Source organism: Typha latifolia, chromosome 3 (genome assembly GCF_019914945.1).
Source record: "Typha latifolia isolate L0001 chromosome 3, TyphaL0001v2, whole genome shotgun sequence".
In the NCBI taxonomy this organism is placed as follows: Eukaryota; Viridiplantae; Streptophyta; class Magnoliopsida; order Poales; family Typhaceae; genus Typha; species Typha latifolia.
Genome location: NC_133088.1, coordinates 3,882,472 through 3,902,195, shown reverse-complemented (window position 1 = coordinate 3,902,195; position 19,724 = coordinate 3,882,472). Strand labels below are relative to the sequence as shown.

The following is a 19,724-nucleotide window of genomic DNA, read 5'->3' as shown; positions in this document are numbered from 1 at the left end:
CGTCTCATGTTCAAATAACTACAAACAAAGCACACGGTTAATGAGAGTTTTAAGTCTACTAACATGGAGTCAAAAAGTGACGTCGAGATCTAGGAGACATAATTACACTTAAATTTTGATCCTGTAGGGTTTTTGTAATGGGTACGACTAGAAACTTCCTAAAAGTTGGAATTGAGATAAAACTTTTTTATGTATATGGTTCACAGCTATGAGGGTTGAAGCTGTCACACAACTACTGGGTGATCTGATGATGATGATGATGCAAACTTAATTTACGTACATCTCTATCTACCCACCTCAATTGTGATCGAGGTTGGATTTTTTATCCACGTAGCTAACAAGTGTCAACTGTTGTTGACTTCTATTTCGCTCTTCTTTCCTTTCTGCCCTTCTACTAGAAGTTCTGAGTTGCAACCCACGTTTAAAAGGTAAGTGGAAGGTGATCATTTATTAGTTGTGGCTTACTCGTCTTGGGCTTGGCAAAAAAAACTTTATATATATGCAAAACTCACCAAAGTTATATTTTCTATATGTACGAATTCTATGGACAGTAGAATGGTAGATAAAGAATTCTCAGTTCTCACACATACGGTAATAATAGTATGGTGACATATCATTGAACTGATGGTTGTTTACTCGTGGAATAAGTTTTATATTATTTGATGTAATATAAAATTAAACTAATAATTTAGCAAATAATTAAAATATTATATATAATAGATAGATGGGAGAAGGAAGAGGAAGACGAAAAAAATATAATAATTAAAATAATATTTTTTTAATAATAAAGAATAATTAGTAAACTAATATTAACACTAAATATAAAAAATTTATTGTTCTAAGTAAACAAAAGCTATAAGGCTAATGACTCGTGAGGCATTAATGAGAAAAGAATTAAAGCGGATGTGATTGTGGCATTGTGCTCATGCTTTATAATGAAATAAATTACAGGCAAAGGAAGTAAAATCAAAAGTAAAAAGTAGAACATCCTTGTCCTTTATCAGGGTAGGATGTAAATAAAGGTAAATAGTAAGGTCATTTTCGGTACCCAAAACCTGGCAAGAATTCAAACTTACGTACGGGTAAACAAAACCCTACGGCAGACGCTGACACCACTTCACCGCTTCAAGTGCGTGACTCCATAAAGACAAACAAACGCTGGACTTTTTCAAAAGAATTTCTTACTCTACCCTCGAGGGGTCGGAATGCGAAATTTCCTTCACATAGAAATGCGTTATATATAAAATCAAAAGTAGGAAATGGACTAAAATATAAATAGTCAAAAGTATAAGGGGGGCGAGATGACGTGGGAGGCCGTAGATGACGCCCAGACTCGGGGGCACGACATCTCGATGGCCGACCGTCGTGGCGAGATCTAGGCGCCGCTGATCGACACGTGTCTGCGTAAGAGAAGCTGACAGCTAAGACACTATCTATATGTATTCGAGATGAGGAATTTTACGAGTAAATATTCAGCATACTAAACAAAAAAGTAGTGTGACTGTGAGGTAAGGTAATTGTATTAAAACCTCAATAAGGTTACACGTGATTGAATTAGGCTGACTCATTTGACGGGTTCTACTGCCACCTGCATTATTGGAAGCAGTAGCACAGCGTGAGTGAGGCTCGACCTTTAAATGAACTGAGCCTAGTTCGCTCAAGTCCGGCTCGATAGATATAGCAGATGAATTCTTAAATATTAGATCGGTCAATTAAGCTCTCGTGACCCCCTCATCTCTTCTTCTTTCACCCTCTTGCCTATTTCCTCAATTCTTCTTTATATCGTTGACACTTAGGTCACCGTCTCTGTCCATCTCTGTGACCTCACTCTCCCTATCATTCATTGAGCCGTAGCCAATGGGACATCCATCGTCGTCCTCACTCTTGACAACCACTTTGTCAGCTGCTGCCTCCTTTTGTGGTTAATGCTTGAAATGGTGAACTAAAGCTCAACAGGAGCCTGAGCAACTAACGAGCGAGTCTCTTCATCTTTATCTGACCTCATCTTCGCCTCTAGTTCACTGACATCACCTCTGCTCGCGATGTAGGACGTCGTCGCTGGCACCATTGCTGAGGCCTTCTCTCTCAAGCTCTCTGCTTGATTCTTTCGACGAGGCCAAAATGAAGAGGCATTTTCTCCTCCGCTGGCACCATTACTGAGGCCTTTTCTCCCCCGCCTCATCAATGTCCAGCCCCTAAATCGTCCCATTGGATAGAGCTTGAACCACCTCCGGAGCTAAGCTTTTCTAGCTCAATTCGAGCTCCAGCTAAAAATATTTAGCAATTGAGCCGAGCCGAGCTTAGCCCTTAAGGTGGGTTGGGTGGGCTGGTTTACACCCCTATCCACTTCTTAATCATTTTCCTTTTTAGTTTTTATTTAGGAAGTCTGCTGTTCTCATTTCAGGACGTCCGCTGAGGGTACATTAGACCAAAAAACGAAAGCATTTTTTATAATTTAAATGTACTGAAATTATAAGCTGAATAATTAAATCAACTTTCTCGTACGAGAGACCAACAATAAGTATAATTTGTCCTCCCAAAAATGTAAACTTATAATCTTTTGTTTGAGAACCATTTTGCCATGGTTGAGCCTAAAAGATAAGAAATTGGTTTTAAAAAAATGGTACTAGATTGATCTCGCTAATAAATTATTAGCATAATTAATTAATTAAAGAGTTAATTGGATGCAATTCATTTTTTATTTAAATTTTTTATTTTAACTCTTAAAACTAGTCTTTATGTTCTTACATTTTACCTACCAAAATATTAGGGTGAAAATGGGTCTATATACTGGAGTGAAAATTGGCATGATAAAATTGAATTTATATCCATATTCGAATAATTTATAAGAATATAAATTTAAAAATAGTATTCGAATCTTAAACAGTAAATTGTTCATCTTACTTTTTGTTTTTATCGTTCAACAGCCTAAGATTAGATATGGATCAAACAAAGAGTCAACCCTTCCTGGATACAAATGTTTATTAAGCTTTTCTTTATTGCTCTAAGCTATCGCACTGCCGAATTGCTTTTCCAAACCAACTACACTGCCGAGTAATCAACTGAGCCAAGCCATCACCAAATAATTTTATGTATAATAATTGTTTAGAATTGTAGTTGATCCTATGACTTTTTTAGCCATGAGAAAAGCATCTACCGACTCTACTAGAGTTGGTTGGTACTTGTCTATTTGGTTGATAGTGGACGGATGAATATTTGTTTATTATATCTTTTGTTAAAAAGAGAGAAACAATAATATATCTATATACGTTCGTTGATGAAATATTACAAAACTAGTGACGCGAAAAATGCTACCTTTATATTTTTACCAGAATATCTAATTTACATTTCGTATATATATACGAATTGTGTTATAGATTATAATAATATTATAAATTCTTATAGGTTCAAGAAATAAATATGAATATATCTGATATTCAATCTAGTATACTTGTAACTTCGAACATCACTAAGAGATTCTAAGATGATCTAAATAATCTTATATTCTACTAATCTAATATCTATTGAGATAGAAAGTCTAAAAGGATTTGGCCTGAATCTCCCTCTTTATTCACATTTTAACAACTAAACTCATTTTCTCTCCGTAGTTATTTATAATTACACATTCTATGTTTAGCATTGTAATCAAACACAGAAACTATAAATAAGAACAACTTCCTCTAGAACATGATAACATTAGCAAATGGATTACCTTATTCTTCAACCATACAAAAAGATTCGTTGTTTTGATTTAGGGGAATCGCGTTTCTCAACAAGATTAACTGATTAATCTCGTTTCCCAATTATGACTCGGTCTTAATTGCCAACGGAAAACGAAAATTACGCCATGGATACGATTCGATTTCTATCTACCGAAAGAAAAGAAACGAAAGTCCCCTCGTCTTCCCGACCGCACTTCAAATCTGTACCAAGTTTTACGACCTTACCTGCCTAAGATGACGTGGCACGCTTCTCGAATCGCAGGCGCCGACACCCGAAGGGTGACCTTATCTTGACAGCTGGACGTACGAGTAATTTATTAATTCGTCCATATTTTTGTAATAATACACGTATGCTGCAAAGACATATGGTCCGTCGTTTGTCTTTTATACTCTCCTGCTTTTCTCCTGGAACTTTTGCACTTTACCCCTACATTTGAAACATATTCGAAAAGCCTCCTCCATTGAAGAAGAAAAGTTAATTATCACACTGAGTTTTAAGGAATATTAACTGAATATTCTGTTTCCATGATGAGAAAATATAGAGGAGAAGAAGGGCACATATTCGAAAAGATATATTTTTAAAACGAGGATGTTTCTGCAATAATATTGATATAGAGGTGGTGATTGGTAAAATGTTTTTTTTTCCTTTTAAAAGAAGAGGATGGTGAGGAAGGAAGGAAGGAAGAAGCAACCTTTCACCCAATAAGAAAAGAAATAATCCATAGAATTCCCACCGAAACGTGACCTTTCTTGTTCAAACCCATTGATCTGTATTCCAAGCCGCGTAATAGTAAAAAGATATCCAACCATTGTTGTGCGAAGGAATCAACTCTATTCCATCCCCATCCCCATCTCCAGCTGGAAATTTTTTGTTCTTTTTTCAAGTGTCAGGTGATTAATTGCTTCTTATCAAGGATCCAAGCTTCTCTACGAGTCTCAGCAGTAATCATAAGGTAGAGATAAATAATAAAGAGGAGAACTTTCTCTTTCTTCTTTTTTTTTTTAAAAAAAATTCCTTCTCTCCTCTAGATCGCGAGACGTGTTGAGCTGTTCTTATTCCTTGTGGGCTATGGGTCTTTGTCGTGCGTTCCCCTTCTTATTATTGCGAGCGGTTCGTCTCTAAAGCTGTAATCCATGGGGAGCTGAGATGAGACAAGGACAGGCCTATTTCTTTGTCGTTTCGGCCTCTTCTTCCCCTAAGCTTCTTCCTTGAAGACCTCGGAACTGCTCGTAGATTCTAAATCCTTTTTTACCGAAATCCTAGAAACCCATCAAGGAATCGTGGGTTATAACCCCTTTATGGAGGAGAGGCGACGTCTTGGTGTTCTGGTTATGGATTATTCTTCCTTTTGTCCCTGAAGGACTCGGCATTGCTCGTAGATTCTGAATCCATTCGAGAAAAGCTTCAAGACCCATCTGGGATTCGTGGGCTCCTACGCATTTGTGGAAGAAAGGCGACATCTTGGTTGGAGAGAGCTTGGATTTTGATCTCCCCTGCTGTGGATTAATGGCGCCATTGTTCGACTGGTGGGGCAAGGACACCCACCGCGGCACACCGGTCATCGTCAAGATGGAGAACCCAAACTGGTCGATCGCTGAGATCTCTTCGCCGGACGACGAGGACTACGTCGCCGGAGAGGGAAATGAGATCCCAGCAAGAACAAGGAAGGGAGGAAGGGGGAAGAACGCGAAGCAAATCACGTGGGTCTTGCTCCTGAAGGCCCACCGCGCCGCCGGTTGCCTCACCAACCTCGCTTCCGCCGCCTTCGGCGTCGCCGCCGCCGTCCGCCGACGCGTCGCCTCCGGAAGGACGGACTCCGACGTCTCCTCCTCGCCGGAGGAGAGCCCTGTGCTAAGGACTCGCTTCTACTCCTTTATCAAGGCGTTTCTTTTCCTCTCCGTTTTGCTCCTTGGCTTCGAGGTCGCTGCTTACTTTAAGGGATGGCATCTCACCACTCCTGACCTCCAAATCTTCGTGCTCCCTTCCTTTGGAGTTCACGGCATCTTTGAATCTATCTATTCCGGTTGGGTTCAGGTCAGGGCCGAGTACATCGCTCCTCCGCTCCAGTTCTTAGCAAATGCTTGTGTCGTCCTCTTCCTCGTCCAGAGCGCTGACCGGTTAATCCTTTGCCTTGGTTGCTTCTGGATTCGATTCAAGGGGATTAAGCCTGTGGCCAAGGCAGCCAATGCCACCGCCGACCCGGAATCAGGCGGCGAGCATTTCCCCATGGTCTTAGTCCAAATACCTATGTGCAATGAGAGAGAGGTAAGCTTGGGGATGATCAAAAGATTGGATTTTTGGAATTGTAATTGCGAGTTCTTATCCAAACTTTGGCATCTTGCAGGTTTACCAGCAATCCATCGCAGCTGTTTGTAATCTGGACTGGCCGAGGTCCAACTTCTTGGTGCAGGTGCTGGATGACTCCAGTGACCCAACGACGCAGGCGTTGATCAAGGAGGAAGTAGAGAAATGGCAGCAAAACGGATCCCGGATTGTGTACCGGCACCGCGTATTGCGCGAGGGATACAAGGCAGGGAACCTCAAGTCAGCTATGACTTGTAGCTATGTCAAGGACTACGAGTTTGTTGCAATCTTTGACGCAGATTTCCAGCCCATGCCCGACTTCTTGAAGAGAACTGTGCCACATTTCAAGGTTTGTTTGTTTGAAATTTTCATAATATGAATTATGTTTACGGTGGCTGTCGAGTTTAGAATTAGATTAAAATGACTTTGATATTTTTGTGGAAATTTCAGGACAATGAGGAGGTTGGACTTGTGCAAGCAAGATGGTCCTTTGTGAACAAGGACGAGAACTTGCTCACCCGGCTGCAGAACATTAATCTGTGCTTCCACTTCGAGGTGGAGCAGCAGGTGAATAGTGTGTTCATTAACTTCTTTGGATTCAACGGGACGGCGGGAGTCTGGAGGATTAGGGCACTAGAGGATTCAGGAGGTTGGATGGATAGAACCACTGTGGAGGACATGGACATTGCCGTCCGAGCTCATCTCAAAGGATGGAAGTTTGTCTTTCTCAATGATGTAGAGGTATACAAACACTTTCAAATTAGCGGGGTACTTCAGTGCATTGATGGAATATGTGGAATTAAATTGCCATTTTTCGTTGTATCTGACAGTGCCAATGCGAATTACCGGAGTCATATGAGGCCTACGTGAAGCAACAGCATCGATGGCATTCAGGTCCAATGCAGTTGTTTAGGCTCTGCTTGCCAGACATAATCAGATCAAAGGTAAAAACCTGCAGCTTCTTTTCTCATCTCGATGCTAACGTTGTTCTTATCTCTGGATAGAAACTTAGATCATAACTGGAAATAATCTTCATACAATGCAGCATATTGTAGTTCATTTTAATATTTGTATGGTAGCTAACAACTCAATTTGTCAGGTCAACCGAATGAAATCTGGCATCTAACGTCAAAAGAAATGACACAATTTAAAAGCTAATAAAATAAAATAGTTACATTAACTAACTATGAACTTTATATAATTAAGTGTCGCTAAGTTAAACTAATTATGGATTTTATATCCTAGTCAAAGAGTAAGTAGATGTACACTTTTACAATTATCCTATCCTTAACCCACATTTTTTTAGATTCCACATCCTAGAATCTGTGTGTTACAATGTGCTTATCTGCCTTTTTGTGAAAATCCTTTTTGCTTGACAACTAAAATCAGTGCAATTTGGCAAAGTGGCAGAGATGGTTTTAATTTATTATCGCATCACTCTTTTCAAAATGTAAATCAACTCCCTTTGTTCTAAATTCTAATGCATACTATGTTCTGCATATTTTGCAGATTGGTTTCTGGAAGAAGTTCAATTTGATTTTCCTTTTCTTCCTCCTCCGTAAGCTCATCCTTCCTTTCTACTCCTTCACCCTTTTTTGCATCATCCTCCCTATGACGATGTTTGTCCCAGAAGCCGAGCTTCCAGCTTGGGTGGTGTGCTACATTCCTGCCACCATGTCCTTCCTTAACATTCTCCCAGCCCTGAGATCCTTCCCATTCATTGTTCCCTATCTTCTCTTCGAGAACACCATGTCTGTGACAAAGTTCAATGCCATGATCTCGGGCCTGTTTCAGCTCGGCAGTGCCTACGAGTGGGTTGTCACCAAGAAATCGGGCCGTTCTTCTGAAGGTGATCTATATTCCTTAAGCGAGAAAGAGCCTAAGCAACAAAAGAGTGGTTCTGCACCTAACCTAGACTCCATGGCAAAGGAAGAATCACGTCCCAAGAAGCAAACCATGAAGAAGCATAACAGAATATACAGGAAGGAATTAGCACTCGCATTCCTTCTCCTAACGGCAGCTGCTCGAAGCTTGCTCTCCGCCCAGGGCATACACTTCTATTTCCTTCTCTTCCAAGGGATCTCGTTCTTGCTGGTTGGTCTCGACCTGATCGGTGAGCAGATTGAATAAGAACAGAAAGGATACTCGTAGCTGATAATACGAAGGACCATGCAAATATCGCAGGATCTCTTTGGTGAGGGAAGGCTGCATAGCTTGATGCTCCATCCCAGAAAGTTGTAATCCCTCTTCTGGGATGCTTTAAGTTAAAGTTTCTCACTGTAGAGGTGTAGATAGCTCTATTCCCAGCCTGTCAGATGCTTCATTCTTTCAGGCCTACAATTCTTTTATAAGATATTTTTGATGTTCACATGGAATTTTACTTACAGTTCTACATACTTTTACCTCTCTATTAGGGAACTGCCAGTGTCTTCAAAATGGCATAGGCTAATTTAGTGAATTGCATTATGTAAGTATGACGAGTTCCCACAAAAGTCCTTTACTCTTTGAGCTAAAGAATGGTAGTGTCCTGGAGGAGTTGAATTGGTCATCTATAATGGATATATGTACAGGATTATACTGTCAAGGTTGAGCATTTGGGACATCCTAAATGTCATGTTCCCGTTGCTTTTATTTATCTCATTTGAGTGCGACAGACTAAATAAATAAATAAAATCTACAGTATATGAAATTGATTGCATTTGAAACATCATGGTCTGTTTGGTTTCGAGTATTGTTTAGATCTAAATGAGAAAAGAATATGAGCAAAAAATTTAGATCCTTACCTTTTTTTTCTAGCCAAATATCGAGAAATCGTGTCAAAGATAATACATATAGACTTAATTTTTCATATTATACTTGGATGCATAGATGCAGTTTCTTTCAAAAGCATAATATCAAATGGCCCTGTGCTAGAGTTTAGTAGACAAACTAATGGTATTAATAACCAGAAAAAAAATGCTTACAAATGATCAAAGAGATCACATAAGTAAGACCTCCTGTTTCGAGGGAGAATTTTGAAGCAAACCTTCTAACAAAGACAAATAGCCAACAAAAGTTTGGAACCAATATTAATAATCAAAGTTTCCTATATTGTATGATAATAACAACAAATAAAACTACCAACTGAATAAGCTTTTGTGACAATATTTTTAGTTTTGCAAGTTTCATATAGTTTTCTTCTAAAGGTTAGAGCAAATTGTTGGTCAAACTGTACAACAAAGTGGTTTTCCTCGGTAGCATAATCTTAAGAATAAAACAGAAAGAAAAGAAGAAATCCAGATTTAGATTTAAGCATATTTTCCAACACCCACCATCTAGATAGATTAGGAACTTTATAAGATTTGACCTGTTATTCTACAGGTGGGGAAAAAAAAAACCCAAGAGGCAGGAAAAGTGAGCCTTTCACCAGAGCACAGAGACAAAGAAGAAGAAAGGAATCCAATCCAATCAGTTTAATAGCTAGAAACTTTTACCAGCAAAAGCAATCTGATTCTTTCCCCATTCTTCTCAGAGAGGAGAAGAGAGATTGGTGTGAACAGTGAACTTCTTCAACATATGACTCCATAATCACACCCTTTTTGGAGTGGTGGAAAAGCAGAGGAAGAAGACTAACTCAAATGAAGGGTGTAGTTATCAAATATATGAAAACGACAGGGCTCAAACCACAAAAAACGTTACGCTGAGACGCTAAGTGCCTGAGTGGCATAGAAATATTCATTTAACACCCTCCGCAAACCTCATAATTTCTTATCCAAACCAAACCTCTTCGCGAAGAACCAATCCCGAACCGGAAGCGGCGACCACGCCAGCACAGCAAACAGCGCCGTCATGTGCCCGAACGCGATCTCCCTCGGCGGCCTGGGGCTCATCACCCTCTTCGCCACGTGGCGCGCGAAGAGCCCCGCATCCGTCGCCTTCCCCACCTGCGACGCACGTGCCCTCTCCTCGATCGCCTTCTCGAACCCCTTGTAGAGACGCCACTCCTTCCCGCCGATCCGGTCCGAGTTGGACCTGCCGATATTGGACCGGACCGCCCCGGGCAACACCTTGATCACGTGCACGCCGAACGGTTTCAGCTCGAGCCGCAGCGCGTCCGTGGCGGCGTGGGCGGCCGCCTTCGTAGCGCAGTACGATCCGGCCCAAGGAGTCGCTGCCCGGCCCACTACGCTGCCTATATTTACTACACGTCCCACTCGGCGCGCCGCCATGTGGGGAGCCACGGCTTGGATCATCCTAAGCTGGCCGAGCGTGTTCACTTCAAAGGCCCAACGGATGTCGTCCAGGCCCATCTCGGCTAGCGGGCCGGTACAGCCGACGCCGGCGTTGTTCACGAGGACGTCGATGCGGCCGTGCGACGAGAGAATTTGCGACGTGGCGGATGCGACGCTGTCGTCCGACGTGACGTCGAGGGCAAGCGGCTCGATGGAGTCTGCGGAGAAAGAGGAGAGTTCGGGGAGGCGGTCGGAGAGGTCGGTAGCGATGACATGGCAACCGAGGGCGGCGAAGGCTTTGCAGTACTCGTAGCCGATGCCGCCCTTGGCGCAGCCGGTGATTATCACCACCTTTTTATTGTTGACGTCCATTTTGCTATAATTCTCCGGAAAGGTCTGAACCTTTTGTTTTTATTTTTATTTTTATGGACGTTAAAATTTTGGGAGACAGTGGGAGCTCCGCCAACTTAGAGTTGTGGTTCGTAGTTTGTGATTGAGATGAGAATATGCATGAGGGATATGCGTTGATAGTTATGTCTCGTAGCGAAGTGGATGAAAACTATGGGAAGTTGATGGATAAACTCTTAATATTATACTCCTATTAGTGAGCTCTTATGCTCCTTTAGTTTGGTCCAACTTTGCCATTAACTATTGCCAAGAATACTAAATACTAAAACTACCACAATCCTTCCGATTAGAGTGCGACTATGGGAAGGTAAGAGAAAATAAGATGCAGGAATTGCTATGACACTCTCTTGTATTATTATGGCTTAAGTACACAGAAATTGGTGTGATTTACAACGAGGGAGACATCCCTTTTTTTTTTTCTTTTTTTTCTTTTTTTTTATAGAGGAGAAAGTGGTATATGTTACAATAGAATGTCCAACATAGGGTGTGCTATCAGAACTTCATGGGCTGCCGAAAATTCTGCACCTCTGTCCATGGCTGCTCTGTGTACAAAGGAGTGCAGGATTAATTGTAAATCCTAAGAAAGGGGTTCGCACTCATGGCCGCAAGCAACAGTGCAGTAAATCCAGTAGTTAATCAGCCCACAGAACTTATATGTTTCTGAGAGTTGTTACATTTCCACAGAAAAAAGAAAAGGTTAGTGGGTACTCAAACAAAGAGATCATGAGATAGATTCCAATCCCAAACAATATCATAACCCATCCAAATTTTGGCCCAAACCCACCAACTGTTAAAGGTTTCAATGAGGTTCTTGTACTGCCACATGTTCACTACTGCCCTTTCCCAGTTGAATTCACCACATGTTTACATTGCATCAAGTATTCAGTGGTTAATGTGTGTGTCTAAGACAAACCTCTTTGTCAATGGCGATAGTTAAGATCACAGGGGCAAGTTGCAACTCTCCTCTTCTATGTCCTCATAGATTTTGAGGTCAGGACAGATGCAAATTGCCTAATTCCTTGACTACTGAAAAGAGCTCATTTGTCGATACTTGCAAACCAGTCTTGTGTATATAGCACTACTTTGTAAATTAAAATGATGTGTAATAATTATATTTTATGTGACAAAATTAAAATTAGGATTTGACAAATGATAAAAATACATTTCGTAATGAATGTGGATGAAATAAGACAGATGATAGAGTGTAATTGAAATAATAGTTAATCAAAGTGATATTCTTTTCAAGTGATATCTTTTCAAATATAAATTAGTAATCAGCAAATAGAAAAAAAAAATAGAATAAAAAAAGAGAAAATAAAAATAAATATTAATAAACTAATATTGAGTGAATATTTACTTGTTATACTACTATAACAAAGCTTATTCGAGATTAAAAGTTTTCTTATTCTATACATGTGAACAAAGCCTTCAATATAAGCAGAAACAGAGAATTGTTGAATTGTGCCATGCTGGCCACTTCTCTAGGTTTAAAGAATCAAATAACTTTCTTCCAGTATAAAAATTTGCTATGTTTACAAATTAGAAGACCTAGATAATAAAGAAATTCAGGTCCATTACACAAACAAACATTAAGGCCTTGTTTGTTTTAAGGTTCTTTTTAGTGTTAATTTTTTGAAGAGTTAACTAAGTTAGATATGAAAAAAATAAAAAAAATATTTAGTTACCGAATCAAATTAGAAGTTCTGAATCATTTCAAGAGAGATTTCAAAACTCAGAACAAACAAAGCTTAATATAAAGAAACTGCATCATGAGTTCATTCATGGCAGAACAGCAAACTCTTACTGGTCATATCAAAAGACCACAGTAGTATACAACAGGAAAAGAATTCACTGGGCCAAAAACATTGCTATCAACCCCAGGAAAGCCAATCAATTCGAGTACGAGTAAAATATTCTTACATCTTACGACTTTTTTTTTTCTTTTGATTGAAAGGAGCTCATTAATCAGCTAGACTTACACATCGGTTTACAAAGGAACCCCTGCTATCCTGATTTACAAAGGATTGAAGCTCAGTTGGCAGTGGGTTGAGGCCTCCCCATGCCATCTCTCTACTCACCTGCCCCACTTGAACATCTTGGGAGTATTTGGTGCTCATATTCGGTGGGTGTAAAGGAATCTGTCATGCCAATGTCATTAGCATTCAGAACGAGGAGTGATTTTATGATCATCTCATGAATCATATACAGCAAAGAAGATACCATACTCACTCATAAACCCAAATTATCCACTAACTTATCATAAATTTTCAACATCCTAAGTTGTAGAAAGATAAAAAAATAAAGCATTGTCTTCCATTATTGATAGAAAAAAGTTACCATACAAAGAAAAGGGGCAATCAGTAAAGTAGAATATCTCACCATCTTCAAATTCATACAACAATATCTTAAACTACTTCAATCTAAAAAGATGTAGATAAAAACATCAACATCTGATATCATTATAATTTCTGGAGGAAATCCAACAGCATAAGCTTGCTTTGCTGGAGTCGATTCATGGATGTCACAGCAGTAGCATAGAGTTAATTACATAACTATGAACGAACATACATAGGCATACAGAACAACAAACTATTATAATCAAAACATGAGTTAATAACATAAGTATGCTTCACTGAAAAAAATAATATGAATCTAATATGAAGAACTGCATCATAACAGAACAACAAACTATTATTGGTCATAATATGAAAGTATCACGCAAAAGTATATATGAAGAAGCAAATGTAGTATAAATACTAGAATAACAGAACTGTCTAGTGATGGAAGAAAACTGTGAAAAAAAGCCAATAAGCCTAAAGCCTAGTCAGTAACACAAAGAAAACCAATAAAATCGATTCAAAATAAGATCTTACTCCTGAGAAATATTTATTTGGTGCTCATATTCTATGGGTGTAAAGGAGTCTGTCATGCCAATGGCATTAGCAATCAGAACGAGGAATGATTTTATAATCATCGCACCAATAATATACGGTAGGAAGACACCATACTCAAGCATAAACCCAAGTATCATCTCCCAAGTTATAAAAAGATTAAAAAAACCAAAAACTTTATACAAGCAATACATTAAAACAGATAAAATCCAATGGTGCTCATATTCTATGGGTGTATCAAGAGTCTATCATGCCATGTTCAAAAGAACTCTGACCGAGGAATGACTTTTTATAATCACAGCACCATAAATTACAACCCCAGTGTTCCAAACACAACTTCGATAGAAAAATTAGCCGAGAAAACGATAAAGATCCGAACTTTAGGATACAAAGTTTGGCTCAGACACGCACAAATAAGGTCATCAGGAATTGGTCACTAAATTCAAATAACATCAGCATCGAGAAATGAGATCTGTCATCACCGCCATGACTCACTGCTCAACGTAACAAGGTAAACAAAATCCAAATTTTGGGAGGAAAACGAGAGAAAATTTAGAGGCGAGCGTAACCCAAAAACCCATTATTTTGATCTTATAGATTAGGGCTTTAAACGCCTCGCATCGTTATCGGGAGCACTTCGGAGAGCCCAAGCTATCGATTTGAGAAGCGATAGTTGAACATATCGGAATCCAGCTCCCAAAAAAACCTTAAGGATCTAAATCAATCAAAAAATTGGAGAAAGGCAGGAAGATTTGAAACATCGGAAAGAGAAAGGAGCCATCTGGTTGTTTATATAGTGAAGCCCTAAACCAAACCCTAGATTGGTTCGGTTTGCAGCTGAGTGGCGATACATAGATTTGGAGCGGCGACGTGTTTCTCCGTAATTGGGTGGAACTCGGCCTTTTAGATCTTGGTTAGTATGTGATGATACTTGGGCCCAAATATATATCTAATAGTGGGTTGGGCTCCTTTTACTGGCCCTATTGACATAGATCTATGAATCCTCGAAGGTCACAACTACGAGAATACTTATATTTATTAAATAAATTATACGAATCATAAATAGTTATCATATGACACAAATTATTTAAGTAATAAATTAGTTATAAATTAAAATTAAAATAAATGATCATGTCATCGATTAAAATTAAAATGTTAAATAAATTGATATTTAATAATCAAGTAATCAACTCATTTATGATACAAACTATATTATTTTAAAAGTCATTCCATCATCCATTCATCCGTCAAAAATTGCCACCCGGCATCAAGACCACCTATAAAATTAAGCTCTTTTTTTTATTTTAAATAAAGGGATTTTCTCACCTTATGTTCCAATTATATTGTAAATAAAGCTATCGCTTAGGGTGTTGCTTAGTAAATATGAAACTTTATTTATAAAATAAATAAAAGAAGATAGCTTTATTTATAAAATAATAAACATGCGGGGCAAAATAATGAACCAAAATTCCACACGTAGTAGTATATATTATATAGTTACCATACGACAATTCAAAGATTGCTCTTGGAATCTTATTCCTTTCTCAAATATCCTTCTGCTCATTCTTTGCTGACCAAGTGTTTCTTCCACATATTAAACATCACCTTAATTAGATGAGACGATGAGTGCTAATATTCGTAAAACCAAGAAAGAAAGCAAGTTTGACTGCCCAATTAGAAGGCACATCTCATTAATTCCTTAAGTCAAGCTCTAGATTTGACTCGTCCAAATCTGTGGGTTTCTTGTTTGCATTTATCCCCTTCTAGATCTCTTATTTTATGTGTAGGGCCCTCTAAAGTTGATATTTAGGAAATTTATCAAAAAACACATTATGTTTGCTTTTATTATGACCCCTGCAGGCATGACTTAAATACACACTAAAAGCAACTAAGGTGTACAAGAATATCTAATATAAACTCTTGTTTTGGCCTAGATACCTATGAAAATTAACCAATAGTTAAATTTCAATCTGATTAATAGTCGTCGGATAAAAAATACCCCCTTTTTGTGAGCATTGTTCTCAAGTAAAGAAATTTCATTATTTTATCTATTAAATATTTCGAAATTAACATATAGCTACGTAAAAGTAACTAAAAGGTTATTCATGCAAAAAAAAAAAAAAAAAACTTTTAAAAGTGGTATACAAATAGATAAGTAGCTTTTAAGGAGGTATACATGCAACAAAAGACCCTTATTCTCAGTCAATAGTTCTATTCAACTTTTCCTTAATATTCCTCTAATCCATAAATGACGACCATGCTAATACAAAGCAAACGTCGCGTCCACGCCTAATATCTTTAGGGTTTTTTTTTTTGTTTATAGAATTGCCGGTAATTTTTTCTTAAAATATCATAATTATATAAAAGTATCGTAATTATCATTGAAATTATTGAACTCTATTAAGCGCTGTTTGGTTGAGTAATAGACTCTCAAAGTTCCAACCTTTAGCCTTCCACTCTTTTGGTTTCCCACTTCTCAAAATATAACTGCCGATAACCGTTACAGAGCATGCATGAGACCTTCTTCTCCTCTTCTAATTCCTTAAACCTCTCCTCCTAACACCAGCCAAGTTGGGGGAAATAGAGAGAAAAGAATCCAAAGGATGAATCACCAAAAGCCCATCTCCTTGGGAGGAAGAGTTCCCTTCTCATGGGAGAATCAACCAGGCATATCCAAGGTCACCCCTCACGTAGAAGAGAGTAGCCCTAAGCTTCCACCTCCACCTGTCTCCTCTGAGACACCAAAGGCTTTGAGCCATGGGTTGTATGTTCCGCTGCCGCCGTGCCCGTTCCAGCCGCCGCAGAGGAGAGGCGGCGGCAAGAGGGACCAGGAGGATGATCCGTTCCTCGCTGCCTTGGTGGAGTGCACCAAGAGTCTGAAGAGAGGGGGGAGGAAGAGAGATGGGTGGCTTGGATTTGGGTTTCTATCTTGTAAGAGTAGTTGTGGGGTGAGGGAGAAGAACAGCTTGGTGAGGATGTCACAGCTCCCTGAGTTTGATCCAAAGGAGAAATAATTTTTTTTTTGTTTTTGTTTTAATTGTGATGCAGTAAACTTGGTTGATATGAATGTTTGGTGTGATTCTTCTCTTTTTTGTTTGAAAATTATCCTCATAATTTAGTTTCCAAACGCGTGAATTCGAACTATAGTTTGGTGGACCTTGACTGCTTGTTACCTTTGACTCTTCTGATGGCAATTGCATGCATGACCTGGAAGCTAATCAAAATGGCTTCTTGTGCTTGGCATACTTATCTTGTTAATTTATCTAATGGAAGACATTATTATCTTTTATATTAATGTTCTTAGGTATGAGGAATGTCAGTGTCATGGGCGGCCAAAAATTAAAACCTAATGGTTGCCGTTCAATTAAAAATTGCCAAACTTTTTATTAGCTCCTAATTCGTAGTGTGAATAATTAGTAGAAAATAAAACACTGCTACCCTTTCTCTGTATACATTTTAATAAAATATAATAATTGAAAAGACAAGACTACTCTTAACTAAAATAAATATGTAAAAATTAGAATAATGATATCTTCACATTTTCATATTAAAATTGTTTAAATTTTAAAAACTGTTAGTTAACTTCTGTAGATATCCATGTAATATATATATATATATATATAGTGTTGGTGTGTGTGTTTTGAGGGTTATCCGTCCAAATATCAATATGAGATTTTTTTTTGGAAGGCTATGCATCTAAAAGAAAAAAAAAAATCTAATATGAGTTAATTTTATGTTCGCCTAAACGTAATATGAAGTGTTTATTTCTAAAAGAAAGAAAGAAAAAGAAAAATACATGGGTTCATTTTAATATAACTCATAAATCATAATGACGTTTATGAATTTCTACGTGATAAGATTAAAAATATAACTTATATCTTTTCATATATTATATTTTCTGACTACTAGTCAGACTATGATTTCATTGCAGTTTGGATTAATTAATGGACGTATCGTGAAACTAGCTTGATCGAGCTATTACGGTAACCATATGGCGACTACGTAGGTTGAGATAATTAAGTATATCTTTTGATTCTAAACTCAAACACTTAGCTTCGTTTAAGAGAACAAATGACATAATATTAATTTTAATATATAATGACCAAGATGCCTTTTTTGTTTTACATCAACTAATTAGAAAAGTAACTATTTGTGAAAATATATATTTTGTTGTCTTATTCTTCTTTCATCTTAATCTTTTTTATTTTTTAACATTGTAGACTAAACTACAAAAATTTAAAAACGGTCAAAAGTCTAACACAAAGTTAAATTTACCGTTAGTTTTGAAAGAAAAACTACAAAAAGATGTGCTGAAGTGATACAAATAAGAATGAGTAGCCCAACAATGAGAAGAAGCCCAAACAAATCTATACCTCCACCCAAGTCCCAAATGTGGGGTTAAATACTAAAATAGGTACATTGGATCCAAGCCCAACATTAGTCTTTCAGTGGAGTAGGTTGAGAGGAGAGGGAGACCAAAATGGTTTCCACAGTATAAGATTGAAGGCAAGACAAACACAGGATACACCTTCGAAGAATCCAATGCTAATTTTTAATATGCACATAAATCCATGGGTTCGGTTCTTTGTATCAAGAACTTGTGAGCATCTCTTTTTGTCAGCTACCATTTAATGGTTCTTAATTACTCTATGTATTCCTTGTCTGTTATTTTAGGTCCTCAATTAATGGAGCTTTGAGGGCCCAGACAAATTTTTGTGGTCCTAATTTGATCAAATTTGTGAGAATTATAGCATCTAATTTACTGTTTGGACCCAAGTAATTAAACTTCATGGATGTTATTTAATTTATAGGTTTACAATGGCGATGGAGTTGGACCTTTATTTAGTAGTAAAGAGTTGGTACAACTAGCTTGTGATTTGACTTTGATTCTCTCTGCCTAATTGCATCTGAGCAGTTTAAGTTAGGAAGAGTTTTAATTGTACAGCTACCTAGGTTGGCTACTTTACCAAGTAACTCTTGCCTTAGAAGTAAAGCAATGCCTTCCATTTGCATTCTTTTAGCTTTTGAAGTGCTACTACTAGTAATGTAGAGTTTAAGTGTCAATTTGAGAATTTTTATGCTTATGTTCCAGCTATTTAAAAGTAGATAGTAGCAAACATTGCATCAAGAATATATGCCAAACTAATGGTGATGGACATGGTTTTCATGATGAAACATCTGACTAATCTTGTAACAATGATTGCTCTAAATCTGTTGAAAAATCTAAGCTATCTCGTTTCCATGTGGAAAGATTGCAGACAGTACCAGTTGGTTGTCCTGATAGTCTTGTAGCACCTGAAATCTGCTTGTAACTTTGTACAGGGCATGGTTTCTTTCAGCTTTTTGATTTGTTTTGGCCATTCAAAAAGACCGGTGCTGTGGAGGATGTGATTCATGCATGTTCTCAGATCTGTTTCAAGGTATATTTGCTGTCTCCTGCATACTATTCGATGAAAAGTCTGAAAGAGATGGCACTAGATCTTCATTTATACTCTTCGGGGTGATCTTTTACAAGACCAAATCTTTATTCAGTATTGTCTTTTACCCCTTTTTGTGTGCACCATCAATTTTTTGAGTAATACTGCTCCTGCCCTGGCCTTAGACATTCTTGTATGATAGTAGAGAGGGAACACATCTCTGGCAAAGTGTATGCCTTTTGAATTCTGGTAACAAGACAACAATCACGCTGCTCATTTTTCCTCCATTTGTTCAGTTGTCTCTTTCTTGTTTGTTTCTCTATTTCACTTTTTCTATCTTGATGGATTGTATGTTTGAGAATCTTACTAATTAGTTATCTAACTCAGCTCGTACATAAGTGTACTGTGTACTCGTTCGCTTTCTTCTTGGCATTAGACTAAGATTAGCTTGTACATAGTTGTGTCTAACTTGTCTTAAGACTTTCTTGATTCCTCCAACATCCTAGCTTAGTCAAATGGCCTATTCCATGTGCAGAGGAGGAGATGATATATTTTTATGAAGGCAATAAGCATGGTCGATCTACTTGGAAAAGGATTGCTAGCTTTGCATAATAAAACCTTTCTCATTTGTCTTTTGCGATACACGTGCGACAGACTAGATAACAGAAGCTTGCAAAGTATCCGAGGTGTTGATAAGCACTGTCTTTGTCTTATGCAGTTAAGTGCTGTTCTAATATTAAGCAGAAGGATCAAGGCTGGGCTAAGAAGTT

General features: G+C 38.1%; 2 protein-coding genes and 4 non-coding genes across 6 annotated transcripts; 1 reads left to right on the top strand and 5 right to left on the bottom strand.

The window, feature by feature from the left end:
* Positions 1 to 4,454: 4,454 nt before the first annotated feature.
* LOC140783648 (probable xyloglucan glycosyltransferase 9) lies at positions 4,455 to 8,402 on the top strand. Its single transcript, XM_073130597.1, has 6 exons — positions 4,455 to 4,675; positions 4,752 to 5,988; positions 6,068 to 6,376; positions 6,478 to 6,768; positions 6,858 to 6,971; positions 7,537 to 8,402. Exons 2-6 carry the CDS (start codon positions 5,230 to 5,232, stop codon positions 8,155 to 8,157), a joined length of 2,094 nt encoding a protein of 697 aa, XP_072986698.1. The 5' UTR covers positions 4,455 to 4,675; positions 4,752 to 5,229; the 3' UTR covers positions 8,158 to 8,402.
* A 1,237-nt stretch (positions 8,403 to 9,639) lies between these two features.
* LOC140783649 (short-chain dehydrogenase ptmH-like) lies at positions 9,640 to 10,766 on the bottom strand. Its single transcript, XM_073130598.1, has one exon. It carries the CDS (start codon positions 10,608 to 10,610, stop codon positions 9,765 to 9,767), a length of 846 nt encoding a protein of 281 aa, XP_072986699.1. The 5' UTR covers positions 10,611 to 10,766; the 3' UTR covers positions 9,640 to 9,764.
* Positions 10,767 to 12,753: 1,987 nt separating this feature from the next.
* On the bottom strand, positions 12,754 to 12,845 carry LOC140785399 (small nucleolar RNA snoR8a). Its single transcript, XR_012108455.1, has one exon. It is a non-coding gene; the product is annotated as a small nucleolar RNA snoR8a (small nucleolar RNA).
* A 692-nt stretch (positions 12,846 to 13,537) lies between these two features.
* Positions 13,538 to 13,629, bottom strand: LOC140785398 (small nucleolar RNA snoR8a). The gene has a single exon (XR_012108454.1). It is a non-coding gene; the product is annotated as a small nucleolar RNA snoR8a (small nucleolar RNA).
* A 121-nt stretch (positions 13,630 to 13,750) lies between these two features.
* Positions 13,751 to 13,845, bottom strand: LOC140785400 (small nucleolar RNA snoR8a). Its single transcript, XR_012108456.1, has one exon. It is a non-coding gene; the product is annotated as a small nucleolar RNA snoR8a (small nucleolar RNA).
* An 86-nt stretch (positions 13,846 to 13,931) lies between these two features.
* LOC140785409 (small nucleolar RNA snoR126) lies at positions 13,932 to 14,024 on the bottom strand. Its single transcript, XR_012108463.1, has one exon. It is a non-coding gene; the product is annotated as a small nucleolar RNA snoR126 (small nucleolar RNA).
* Between the last annotated feature and the right edge of the window lie 5,700 nt (positions 14,025 to 19,724).